Source organism: Saccostrea cucullata, unplaced genomic scaffold, assembly GCF_032062105.1.
Source record: "Saccostrea cucullata isolate Sc308-1 unplaced genomic scaffold, CSIRO_AGI_Scuc_v1 ctg303, whole genome shotgun sequence".
Classification (NCBI taxonomy): domain Eukaryota; kingdom Metazoa; phylum Mollusca; class Bivalvia; order Ostreida; family Ostreidae; genus Saccostrea; species Saccostrea cuccullata.
Window position 1 is genome coordinate 174,967 of NW_026928671.1, and position 13,396 is coordinate 188,362.

The window sequence follows — 13,396 nt, forward strand, 5'->3', positions numbered from 1 at the left end:
GTGTTCTTATTCCGGATACAGAAAGAAAAAAATCATTTTGTGTTTTATTTACAAAGCATGAAATCTATATATTAAAATAGAAATCTGCTAAGATAATCTTCTTTCATTTGGACAACGTTTTGCCTTCAATTGATTGTGAAATACGAATCATTCTTGGAACGATTCTTACATTTCTTCAAACATGGCAGCCTCCAGGGAAGACAGTGCTGTGGTAAATTTTGTTTGTTGTTATCTTATAATAAAGTGGCAGTGACAATATCTGTCTTATTTCTTTGATATGCTATGATTCTTAGATAATCTGTTTGCTTTATCATTTCGTGTGTAACTGATTGTTTTTAGGCCAGGTAAAATTCATCTTTAGATTCTCATCCTAATTTGCTAAAAAATTGGGGCGGGTGGGCGGATTTTATTTTTTATTTTTTATAAATGTTAAATTGAAAGTATTAACAAAACATGAACTTAATTTTCGTACACATTTTTCTTATCATTATATTATATAATAATGCCAATATGAATAGATGTTATTCTTTTCCTATTCTTTTAAATATTTAAAGAAGGTGCTTGCTTTTAAAAATTAAATATTCGTTGTTAATCAACAAACTATCAAGTACACATTATACGGCAGACGCCAAACAAAATGAGGTGGGGATACTAAATAAAATGTATGTGCATGACTTCTCATCCGCCTTTCCCCAGATACCTTTAAGTTTTACCAACAAATCCATCTGTTTTCTGTAAAATATCATAGATTTCCACCTTCCTAAAAAATTTTATCGTTCTTAACACTTGTCGTGTTCGACATTAAAATAGGTTAAATATTTGCAAAATCTATAAAATATGCTAATAAAATATTGTAGTAAAAAACCAAGGCCTGAATAGTTTGAAGACTTAATATTTCCTTGTCACTCAATATTTTTTAAAGTCTGCCTACGATGTTTTTTTTTCCAAAGCAAAATCACACAGATCTGGAGATCATTATAACTTGACCAGGTGTCATTTTCCTCGTCTATTTTAACTTAGTTAAAATCTCTCTAAAACTAGCTCATACCAGTGATAGTATCTACATGTAGATGTGTTTATGCTATTTTTCCTTCTAAACCTTCTCTATACTGACAAATTATCTTTTCCTTACATGTTTAAACTGCTTTTAATGCCGATTTTTCTCCATTCTTCACATGGCTCTTTTGCTATAAATAGCGACACGCGACTTGTATTACAGACGGGAGATAACTCTCAAACTCTGACCCAAATTCTTGCTGAATAAAAAATACATGAAAATACGTTATTAACTCAAAAAAATGAAAATAAAAAACACCGGGGCGGGGCATTTTGAGAGGGGCGGGCGGGGATGAGAATCTAAATATTAATTTTATCTGGCCTTATGTACATTTTTTTATTGAACTGCTCAGCTTTTACTTTTTGTATGGGTCAGTATCTAGGATGTTAGGCCTAAAACTAAATTGTATTTTTCATACAAACAGGATTAAAAAGATTGAAGTCAGAGAAGACTAGAGAATAAATATCAAAGTACAGCCCAGAGTCAATGTCAATAATGACATTGGATATATACCGAGACCAAATTAAATATTGATAAAAGTTATTATCTTAAACATTAACGTGCATATGTACCAGATTTAACTTCTTAAGTTCCTATATTATGATAGTTTTTGAAAATAACATCATATTGAGGTTTTGTTTTCTACAGATGGAGTTTGCTGTGAATATGACATGTGAGGGCTGTGTTAAATCTGTGAAAAATTCACTTCTTGATGTAAATGGTATCTATCAAATTATTACCATGCATGCTTTGAAGAATGAAATTGTATTTTCAACTTGTGAAACTATTGAAAATTGAAATCAATCTGCCAGTTTAAGAGTGAAAATGTAAGAGCAAAAATACTTAAATGATTAGAGCTAAAAGAAAGAAGATTAAATCTTGAGTGCAATAATGTGGATTCAGTACGGATTGGAGAAAATGAATATTCAGTTTTTACTAGGGCATAGTATTTTTCAAGTTCCTCTTTTCTTTCAGGTGTAAAGTCAGTTGAGGTGAACTTGGCAACAGACCAGGTAATTGTTGAAAGTACTTTGACCTCTAATCAGATCCAAGCATTGATAGAAAAGACCGGGAAAAAGGCAGTTCTTCAGGGGTATGGATCACTGAATAGTGAGTTCAGTCTCTGTTTTATAGGGCCTATAACTTTAACAATAAATCACAATATATAAGCTCTTTACTTCATCAGATATGCTATATAAGTTTCAAGACTTAAAGTATTGAAAAAAGTCTTCTTTTTTTAATTAGAGACCCCTGTTGAGTCAGGTGTGGTTCAATTAAACACTGGTGATGACAGAATCCAGGGAGTCATACGAATGGTCCAATCAAATTCATCCAATTGCATCATAGATGGCACTATTGATGGTCTACCGCATGGGAAACACAGACTTTTTATACATGAACTCGGGGATATTTCCCAAGGATGTGACAGGTTCGTGTATGCTTATATATGATGGTATATTTACTGGGTAGTTGTACATGTATGATTTATTATTATGAATTGATGTACCCAAATTTCTCCTTGTCGGGATGTGAAGTGAAACAAATGCTTGTATTCATTGCCATTCTGCATCTAAATTAAGTTTTTATATTTAAGACTTGGCCATTGTATGGAATATTTGTAGAAAATAATCATTTCAATATTGTGAAATTACTACAGTAATTTATTTTTTTTCATTTTGTAAGTGTTTGTACAAAATATATGAGAATTTTTGGTAATTGCCTCCCTTGAACAGAAGTAAAAATATATTGGAGAATGTAAATTGCTTTTTTTCAGTTGTGGAGAAATTCTTGGAAGACTGAGTCCTCAGACAGAAAAGGTACAGTCAATTTTAAGAATTGTCATCAAAACTTTTTAAACTTCTAATTTTGAAAAAAACTACACATAAAAAAAAAATAGAGAATAGAAACTACTAATCTATCTGATATTTTCACACACAATATGTACATTATGTGATTCTTGCATATAAAACATTAAATTTTATAGATACCTTGCAAGTTTTCTGAGTCAATTTTTTTAATAGAATTGAAAAAAGAACATTAAAAATGAGATAGGAATAAGAAAAATTCCTGACATATTTCATACTTTTCTTCATGTTATCGCTAAAGAAAATCATTATCGAACTGGCATGATAGCAATTTTTCTTAGAACAAAACCCTCAAAAACCCTCTAGTTCATTTTACTCTGAATGAAACCCTTATACCGGTACATGTACTACCTTGTTCTTTTATTTGAAATTTGTATCCAAAACGCATCTCAAATTTGGCAGAATTCAGATGTTTCAAGCATAATGCTCAGTTGCAGTTTAAATCATTTATTGGTAATGTTTACCATTAATATAAAAAATGTTAACTCCTGTATTTCAGAGTGAAATGCATTTTCCTCTCATGTTGCTTAAATTTTTCTGCATTTATTTTTGCATTAACAGCCTGTAGGTGACCTAGGAGAAATTGAAGCTGCAGCTAATGGCCGGGCAGATTTCAGATTGACCAGCAAAAGATTAAAAGTCTGGGAAGTCATTGGAAGATCTCTAGTTGTTCATCAAGAGACACCAGAAAGTTTAACTTCACAGATCCAGAAAAAGCAAGAGAAACTGCACTGGGATTAATTGAAATGTTACAAACACCTCTATATAGATGAAATGTTGTTGCCCTATGTTTAACATCTTTATTCACATGGATGATTTAGAGTTTTATTTTTTTTTTTTACTAAATTAACCTGATACAAAAGTAGTCTTCATATAACATTTCTTCTTTCTTAATCCCTATTCTTAATTAGGAATCAAATATTTGTCCTCTGACAAACTATGCCAGTGCTCTAACTACTGAGCTATTGAACCCCAATATATTGACCGATCCTCACACACGCATGTGAACCCTGTATTAGGAAGAGAACAAACTAGTTTAAATGAAAAAAGGAATTTATCAGATAGCCCTAATAATTCAGAAAATCTCCTTTTTCAGACTTTCCTGTGGCATAATTGCAAGATCAGCAGGACTCTTCCAGAATTCCGAGAAAAAAATCTGTTCATGTGATGGAGTGACAATCTGGGATGAAAGAAATGTTCCTGCTGCAGGCCATACAAGGAAATCCAAAATATGATTTTTGGGTCAAGGACAAATGTAAAAAAAAATGAGATTCAAGTGTCAAGGACACAAATCCAGGAAGAAGACAGTAATGATGCCATATACACCATGATTATAGTTCTGTTGATTGATGTTTCACACTTAAGCATCTTCTGAAAATGCAGATACATTTTTGTCAACTCATACATCTTCATGAAACATTTTAATGACAAGGTTAGAATTGCAGTTCTTCATCAATTTTGGTACGTTTTCACATCATCAAAACTTACTTCTCTATGGTACTTCATGTATGAAGAAATGCACCTCGGGTGAAGGTTGTTGGATGTGAGCCTATTGTTGTATTATATATATTAGATTGTAGCTTTAACTCAATTTAATTGAATTAAACATTGTTTTGTATTCCATTCCAATTGTAGCCAAAAAATAATACAATGTATTGATTTTTTGTCGTCGGCTTTATTATCATTAGAGGGGTGTATACAGACATCTCCCAAGCTTGTTGATTTTTAAATTATAAAATAAATACTTAAAACCATGAAGAAACTTTCTCTTTTATTCAGTTAAAGCATTTTCAATATGTATAAATATTGATGTTAGATATTAATAATTTTTAGCTGATGTGTAGAAATAAATATCTCTGTGTCGTCTATGAAAATATCCTGCTAAAAGTGAAGATTATCACAACTGTTGAGGTTACAGGACGGAATCCTCCCAATTTGTAAAAGAAGGCACAGGGCATTCTTTTTAAACTTTAAAAGTAGGCACTTATTAAGGTTGGCACAGGCTGAATAGCACAAAAGGGTTGTAATGAAGGTCACATAATGCATTAATGTATTGCCATGCAAGTGAAATGTGTCTTTCAGTTTACAATTGTAGATTTGACACTGATCCCAATTTTCCATATACTAAGTATATGTGTACAGTGCAGACTTGAGAACAGAAATAATTCCAGTGGAAACATTCATGTTTCATTATCAGTCTTCTCTTGGTACTTTTTGATGTGTTCCTGAAGTTTCTCTTGATCAAAGAAATTTCTGTAAAAAAAAAAATGATGTATGCGAAATTTATAATAATGAAGATAATCAATGATTACACAATTATGATTTGAATATGGTAAAGAGCTTACCCGAAGTAGATTCTGCCATTCTCATTTCCTGGTTTCTGGTCAACAAGACGTTTGACAGCTTCCTCTACCTTAGCTCTATCATAAGGTATAGCTAGTTCCTTAAAGTAAAGAAGGTTTTATCAATTATTATTTTTTCCCCAATATCTCTGATTTTAGCCTGGATTTTTGGTTATAATGGTCGTTTCTGAAATTGTGGTAAAGAACCTATATCCACCTTCCTTTTTATGCGTACCCTGTTTTTTTATTACAATCTGAATATCTACCTTTAATTTTAACAAGTTTCAGCTTCTTTTCATAACCTATTCCAAGATCAGCCAAAATTAAAATGCAGGATAAATATAAATATACACTACAATTTTATTTTTCCAGAAAATCTCAATCTTTAAAAAAAAAGGTATACATACCTCACAAGCGGCGAGAAATTGCTGAGGTTCAAGGGTCATAGAGTTGTCAGGGTCATAACGTTTAAGGATATCTAAGAGACGGAAGTCGTTGACCACTATGTGCTGGTCTAACACCATTATGGGGTCTTTTTTCCGGCGCGGATTTGGATCAATGGCGGGTTTGCCTAGATCTTCTGTCGTATTCCCAACTCTCAATATAGGTCCATGAGCAACTTTAAAATTGGGTCTTTTGGCTTTGATGTCTTCAATAATGCGCAGGAATTCAAATTCAACGGGGACATCCTGCAATGGGAAAATACAGCATTAAAGAATTACGGATGATTATAGAGCAAAAAGAGTCCATAGGCAATTGACTACATTTGTAAGCCAAGCACGCTTAAAATCTTAAGAATATATTGAAATTTAATTAAGCACAATATCACCTACAGTTAAGTCCAACTCTTCCATTTCACTGCTTTCACTTTCGTTTATAGCTTTTGCTAACGCTATTGCACCTGCCGTTGTAAGAAGGTTGTTACCCATCTGTAATTACAATGGAATAGTGTATGGTTAGGCGTTAGTCATTTTTTTTAAAAGAAATAGCTTTTAATTTGTTCAACAACTTAAGACCGTACCTTGAGTATTCTGATATTGTCATTACTCATTATGGCTTTAGCCACTTTTATGGCAACATCCGCACTTAGTCTGTTACCACTGATGTCAATTTCCTGGAGGGAGTTGTTGGTCATAAGAGCGTCAGCGATCGCCACGCCACCCTCTGGACCAAAACCGTTCCATGCAAGACTGCATTTCTTTAACCTAACGTTTTCCTGTACAAAAAAAAAGCATGTATGACTTGGAACTTGGGAACTTTGGAAATACGAAGGTATATGCAACTGTCATATTTGAGAAGATGATCTTCAATGTAGAATACCTTGATTCCCTTGGCTACAGAGACAGCGCCCTTTTGTCGAAGACAATTCCAACTTAGATCCAAAACATCCAAGATGTCATTGGCACCTATTGGTATTATTTAAGATGTATTTACGTAATTATGTCTTTATGTTAAAAATTCTTTGGTTATGTAAAATTTTGGCATGCTTTTGTCGGTATGGGTATTCTTTTTCAATAAGCATATATTTTTAACGACTTTGTCACTGCAAAATGATTTGATGAGGAACTGTGTTTTGCATTTACTGCAGAGATATGAGATAATCTACCGTACCTATTGCGGGACCCAAAATTTCCCCAGCTTGTTCATCAAAACGGTTATGACTCAAGTTCAGCACTTTAAGATATTTGTTTGTCTACAATGAAAAAGAGGACATAATTCTTAGAACCAGACCAACAATTCTAATAGTCTGTCTGACATGTCAGAAACATCGTATTGATCAATTAAATGCGAGAAGTGCATGTTAAATGAGATCATTAATGGAAAGGTTGAGCCCAAAGTGCAAGCAAAGGCTTTTCTACACCTGCTGCAAACGGTGTCCAGAGTTACAAAATGATAAATTGCGCCATGAAAAAACACGGTGGCCTTGTAAATCTCGGGATTTAATAGACACTTGAACGACAGAAAGGTATTTTTTGCTTATTGTTTGTTAAGAGATTTGATTTTTTTTTTCGTCCCATGAAGGTTAATAAAAACATCGGTACCTCGAGGGCCTGCGCTATCACTGCTGCCTCTACTGTGCCGAATCCATTGTCTGTAATAGTAAAATAGATTACAAGGTCACATATATGCAATTGTAAGAACACAACGCATCTGTGCGGCATGTAGACATTTTGATTAACATGCGCCACCAACGTTCTACATTGTAATTTATTATCAACTTATAAGAATATCTCGGAAACCATTCTGACAATGTAGTTAGGTAGAATGGTGATTATCACCCTTTTTATTACATTGGAGCGTAAATGTCAAATACCAATTTATTTGCAAAACTCACCTGAAATATCCAACTTGCGAAGGCCTGCGTTAGTGCTTAACATTCTACATAAGCTCTCAGCACCAGTAAGTCCAAGTTTGTTGTCTGCAAGGCACTGTAAAAACGAAGTTTCTTTTTAATTTTGAAGAATAAACGTCAGAAATATTTAGTATTGATATTCAAACATTCTTGAGTGAGTGAAATTTACCACATCGGTGACGTAATCGTTTTCTTCGAGCATGCGCGCCACCGCTTCACCACCTTCTCCCTCTATCCAATTCCCACGTAAGTCTAGTTTTTCTAACGTAATGGTATCCTAAAAAGCACAAGAATAATACATGTCATCAAAGTATATTGTGAAATAGAGACATTGAACAAATTGATCAAATGATTTTTGGATGAAGGTAAAAAAACAAAATAAATCGAATAGCTGTAAAAAAAAAAAAAAGGTGTACCTTTAACACTAGCGCAATTGCTCTTGCTGAGCTTGGTCCCAGTCCGTGGTATCTCATAGCTAGCTCCGTGTCCTGGATATGCCGCATAAAGTATGAGATTGGTACTAAACCAAGCTGATGGCATATTTTTGTGTAGTGAGATCGACCAGTTGTATCATGTACAAATGTCTCTTCTGAAATATTTTTTAAGAAAACATATAATTCTCATCGCAATCCAAGTATTTTTTGCTAAAACAAAAGTTACATGAAAGAATTTATAATTTATCTTCGTTTTATTCAATTTTATGTATCTAAAGAAATTTATATTTTTGGTGCCGTGCCAGGATACATAGCTTACCTTCGATTTCAAGATCGGTATCATAGTCTTCCTCCTTGGGTTCGGCCTCTATTGGCTCCACTGCTACATGTTTAAGTTCCTCGCTTCCTTGAGACACCGAATCTTCCTCCTGCTCCACTTCAACCTCGAACTCTACCTCCTGATATTCTGTCGGCTTAATCTCAGTAATTAAAATGTTGTCTTCTTCATCCTTTTTGAACTCTTCTTCCTCGTTAAACACTAAAGGCGATGTGGTCTTTTCCCGCGTCGCAGGTGTCCTTACGAGGGTTGCACGTGCTGATTGAGATGGTATCCGAACATTTGGTGTCGACACTTCCCGAGTCAAGTCTGGCTCTATTTCGTATTCTTCGTCCGGCTCCTCAGGAACTGACTCCAGTGGGATCTGGTCAAGAAAGTGCAAATTCATTTCCGTTAAAATAAAAATGACTTCTGTATTCACTACTGTGATTGTCTGTGCATGGCGAATATTGGTGTGTTTTTTTTCCGCTGCACTACAACCCCAATCCACCCTAAGAGGTGTTGAATTTAATAATATATGAAATTTCGTAAACCTTTAACCCGTAAAATTGATCAAAATAATCACAATAAACCTATTAAAACAAAAATTAAAATTTCGAAATTTTTTCCACACCAATTGCAAGTATACAGAACACGAGCATCAATTCCATTTACTAGAGATTCCGGATAAGAGTACCTTTGTCACTACAGAACGAGTGAATTTCTTCTTTTCATGCACTTTAACTATGGAACAGTGAATGGTATTGGCCATTGAAGGTAAAGCAAGTTTCCATTAACGCTTTTCTAATTAACAGGTACGACACCTCATCAGTTAGCACGCCATTTTCTTTTTCTGACAAGGGGAAATTGCTGATGAGATTCCAGATGCCAATTCAAAATCAAGACAAACCAGCGACCATTAATGGACGAATTAATTTCATCAAAGATATTCGATAACAGTCCATTTTCTTACCATAATTGAATTGTGCTTACTGAAAAAGGTTAACAACGAAAAGTGATTGATCTAAAAAAAATCTATATACATGTAGTTTTTATACAGTTTTGATAACAGGACATACACATGAAACCTCTGAAATTTCAGAGGTAGGATCAGATGTCTAGGGGGAGTAAACATCCCGTTTACCAGTCATGCCCGCCTTGAGCACTATGTATAATGCAATGCTAGGTTATATCTGCCAACAAGGTCACTGTTACATACATAGAATCTGATGCCATGTATAATACAAAGACCTAACAAGTTTTAAATGTCAGCCAAAATACGACATAATGATAGTTTATATTTGCTAACAAGATCATTATAACGATCTTAGAATTCAAGAAATGCTGACTTTAAAGAGGTTGTTGATATCCCCGTAACATCAATTTATCTATCAGTAGCTTACTCCATTTGAAAAAATAATCTTACTCGGAGCATCCTTATCTATTATAACAAGTAAAACAGCCAAATATGAAAGACATGTAGCATGCACTGTGCTGTCGTAATTCAAGTTCAATGGGATGTTTCGAATCGACACTGTGTATGGAAGTAACTAATGTTGTTTGATACTACGACGTTGATCTATCTAAATGATGAATTGAATGCCCCAGTAAGTATTATTTTTTTCTTATGAAGTCGTTATTGTCGAATAGAATTCATTTGATTATAAAAACAGGTCAGCTGATATAGGAGCACAATTGGTGTCCATCGGAATTCCATCAGTTTCTGGAAAACCTGGTCTCCGAAGACTACATAAATCTTTTTTTTAATGAGAAACTCTAGTATCTTTTTAACATCAACTTAAGAGTACTTTGTATAAATTTAAAAACGACTTTTAACAAAATATTTTGGTCGATGAACAATCAGAAGTTACAAAAATTTCAGACTTCCATTTTTATTGAAGATTGTCGATGATATCAAAAAATCTAGTTTTCAAGTTCACAGTGAGAAATAGTAGCATAAAGTCGTACGTTTTTATTTAACTGAGGTTCTATATTATTTGGATATATTTTATCTATACTTTTTCATAATTTATTTCTTGTATTTTGTGCAGTTGTCAAATATTTATAACAAAAATTATCCCCATCAATGCACATACCTTTTATTTTCATACGAAAGAGATAGGGGTTAATACAGTATTTAAGTGCATCTTTCATCAGATTAGGCTTAAATGACCATACATAATTTTATACGTGTTCTTATCAATCCTTATCATGGTCATCAAGTTTAGTGAATCCCCATTTTAAAATTTGAACGTAAATAAATATATATACGTTATTTGTAAACAAACAATTTTAAAAAGCTTTTATCACCCTTAAAAGCTGCAACCTACAAAAGCTCTGTACGCCCATCGAACAGAATAATGTTATTGAAGCTCTCAAAAATACTTTTATCACCACGCCAACGCATCCTATAAAGTCAACCTTGGATCTCCCTCAAATCTTGCTTCAAATTATCTATAGAACATAAACATGGAAATTTCAATTGTTTCATGCCAGGGTCCCTATTTTAAGTTAACAGATCAAGGTCATTAAGTTTTTTTTTCTATCACTCATAAGCCAAATAACCGTATTGGATGTCAGTGTTCTTTTTATGTCTATTGTGTCGCCTACTTGTCTGATAAGGAACTCTGATATATATTTTTAAAACTTATTATTTCATAATCCAATACACCCAAATCAAGGTTTGATTTCATCGCAGAAGAACAACAAAGAGGGAATCAGGATTTTTAAAACTCGTGGTTTTGGATATAAAAAAAAGTCTTGTTACTTTTAACTAAAATGCGAACAATACTTAGTCTAGTAACTGGTACAGAAGTACAAATATGGGAAAGGAGATCTTTCCATTTGAAAATTAAAAACTTCACTGTCTTCAGATTTGACCAATGCAATAGAAGCATGACGGTATGACGAATGGTTTAACATTAATAAATATTTTTTTGTAATGATATTTTAGGTCCATTTGTCAAATATTGATATGTCAAAATTAATTTATCTTCGTTTAGATGCTTTATTTATAGTTATGCACTTAAAGGGTGAGAAAAGGTCATGGTTTTAAAATGATACTTTTGTTAAGATAATTTTAATTCGTCAAAGATTAATTAAGAAAACATTTTAACAGTGTGTTGTAATGCTTTATTCATTCACATTTGGTTAAATCGGATTAGAATTTAAAGCAGATTTCTCTCTTTCAGTGTAATTATTTGTCTTAAAAGTATTGCTTCCGTTCAACCACGAAGTTTTCAAACCACATGGAGCAATAAACGCCAAAACAACACCATGCTAGAACTTTAATTGTGAAAAAAGGCGCAGCAAAAAAGGTGTTTAAAATACGTTTTGAAACACTGGCAACCCACCTCGATTCTTTTCAAGACCTTTGTTTAAATATTTATTTTATCGCTTGATCAAACTGACTTACTTTTGTAAAAGGAAAGCATTTATATACCCACAATGGAATGCAATGAATGATTTCTCCAAAACTCAATACACTGTACTATAAGAATGAATTACACTTTCTGGTACCACGTGTATGAATTTTATTCGAAAAAAAGAACTTTATCTAAAATAGAACTTCCCTTTTACAAAAAAAAAAAAATGCTGCTTGAGTGCCAAAATTCCCGAAAACCTGGTGTTGCTATCGACACAAATGCATGTCCTCAACCCAAAACTATAGCTTTTGGTATCTCTAACTGTTGCATGTAAACAAAAAATTAATTATGGTTGACAACTTATTATTTATATGCTGCCGTGAGTTATCACAAGCAGTTAATCGAGAACCTTGTCGACCTAATGTATAGCAGGAGACGGGACCCATGTTTCGTGATAAGTCTGAATACGGCGTCAATTCTAACCCACTTCTTCGCATAAACAAAGAAGACCTTTGACATGGATTATGAAATCTTTGTCAAATCAACACCTTATATCTTGACAACGACCAAATCTTTGTTAATATTTAGAGATGTAAAGATACGTCACGTGTGGATAAATGAACCAGAATAAAACGCATACGTGATGCGTATCCATGAATTGACAGAATCCGTTTTTTTTACCTGTGGAGTTTCCGATTGCGTTCCGGAGTCCTGCATTTTTTCACCTCCTCCGGTCATGGCTACGGTATAAACAACATTGTTAACACTATCTTCTTACACTTTATACTTTGAAATATATACACACAATATTCCCTCAAATATTGATTGAACCAGATTTTTCAAGTCTCCATTTCTTTCATTTCAGTTCTCGTGAGAAATCAAAATATTCGATTCCATGTACATTTAAATGAAGTCACAACACGACTTTGCCTATAACTATTCAGCAAGTCCAATCAAGTAGACTTTTTTTTCAAACAGGTTATTTAAGACTTGTATACTGGGGCATTAATTCAATATTCTTGTCGATCCGATAAGGTTTAATTGTGTCTCGTCAAACTACTTCCATTTAAACTTTGAGAGCATATAGAATGACTGGGAAATGTTAATCAATACATATCTTGAAAAACCTTGCTTGGATAATGGGCATTAATGATAATAACGGCTTATTTGCAACATCCATCTGGAAATATCAATTTTTACAAATAGTAAAAATAGCGATCTGTCAACAATGTTAAAATGTTATTAATATTGACTATAGATCGATCTGACTCGGCATCTATCAAATGCATTAGGAAATGTGTGCCTCGTCCTGTGAAGAAACACTACCCTGTTCTCATTTTGGGCACTTGGAATAATATGATTGATGCTAATTGAAAAAGAAAATTAATGAAAATCTTTTTTGAGATGAAATATAGATATATCGGATTGTTTTCAGAGATCAAAAGTCCATCGAAACAATACAAATCCGGAGCAGAGCAAACACAGACCTCTAAAACATCAGACGTGGGATCAGGTGCCTTTGAGGAGTAAGCATCCCTTGTGCTCTTTGTCGTGATCGGACAAACAAAATAATCCGTAGACAATCCAGTGTGCAAATTATGTTCTAAAAACTGTTATGAAAAACGTCAGTCAACATTTGAATTAATATAATAGATTGAACTTGC

General features: G+C 33.4%; 2 protein-coding genes across 2 annotated transcripts; one reads left to right on the forward strand and one right to left on the reverse strand.

The window, feature by feature from the left end:
- The first annotated feature begins 75 nt into the window (after nt 1-75).
- LOC134278375 (copper chaperone for superoxide dismutase-like) lies at nt 76-4,674 on the forward strand. Its single transcript, XM_062760696.1, has 7 exons — nt 76-211; nt 1,706-1,778; nt 2,033-2,167; nt 2,303-2,486; nt 2,832-2,874; nt 3,484-3,638; nt 4,019-4,674. The coding sequence occupies exons 1-7, from the start codon at nt 182-184 to the stop codon at nt 4,155-4,157; spliced, it is 759 nt and encodes a 252-aa protein (XP_062616680.1). The 5' UTR covers nt 76-181; the 3' UTR covers nt 4,158-4,674.
- Nucleotides 4,675-4,719: 45 nt separating this feature from the next.
- On the reverse strand, nt 4,720-12,779 carry LOC134278376 (leucine-rich repeat-containing protein 74B-like). Its single transcript, XM_062760697.1, has 13 exons — nt 12,414-12,779; nt 8,371-8,752; nt 8,034-8,206; nt 7,787-7,894; nt 7,600-7,693; nt 7,307-7,356; nt 6,876-6,957; nt 6,585-6,670; nt 6,286-6,480; nt 6,098-6,193; nt 5,672-5,953; nt 5,268-5,365; nt 4,720-5,175 (listed from the first exon to the last, which is right to left on the reverse strand). The coding sequence occupies exons 1-13, from the start codon at nt 12,468-12,470 to the stop codon at nt 5,103-5,105; spliced, it is 1,776 nt and encodes a 591-aa protein (XP_062616681.1). The 5' UTR covers nt 12,471-12,779; the 3' UTR covers nt 4,720-5,102.
- Nucleotides 12,780-13,396: the final 617 nt, after the last annotated feature.

Excerpts from the sequence above, each read along its gene's own strand:
- LOC134278376 (XM_062760697.1), bottom strand. The coding sequence starts at position 12,470 with ATGACCGGAGGAGGTGAAAAAATGCAGGACTCCGGAACGCAATCGGAA. Across the intron at positions 6,481-6,584 it reads CTGTAGCCAAGGGAATCAAG|GAAAACGTTAGGTTAAAGAA; the intron begins GTATTCTACATT and ends TTTTTTGTACAG. Across the intron at positions 5,366-5,671 it reads AATTTCTCGCCGCTTGTGAG|GAACTAGCTATACCTTATGA; the intron begins GTATGTATACCT and ends CTTTACTTTAAG.
- LOC134278375 (XM_062760696.1), top strand. The coding sequence starts at position 182 with ATGGCAGCCTCCAGGGAAGACAGTGCTGTG. Across the intron at positions 212-1,705 it reads CCAGGGAAGACAGTGCTGTG|ATGGAGTTTGCTGTGAATAT; the intron begins GTAAATTTTGTT and ends TGTTTTCTACAG. Across the intron at positions 1,779-2,032 it reads TTCACTTCTTGATGTAAATG|GTGTAAAGTCAGTTGAGGTG; the intron begins GTATCTATCAAA and ends CTTTTCTTTCAG.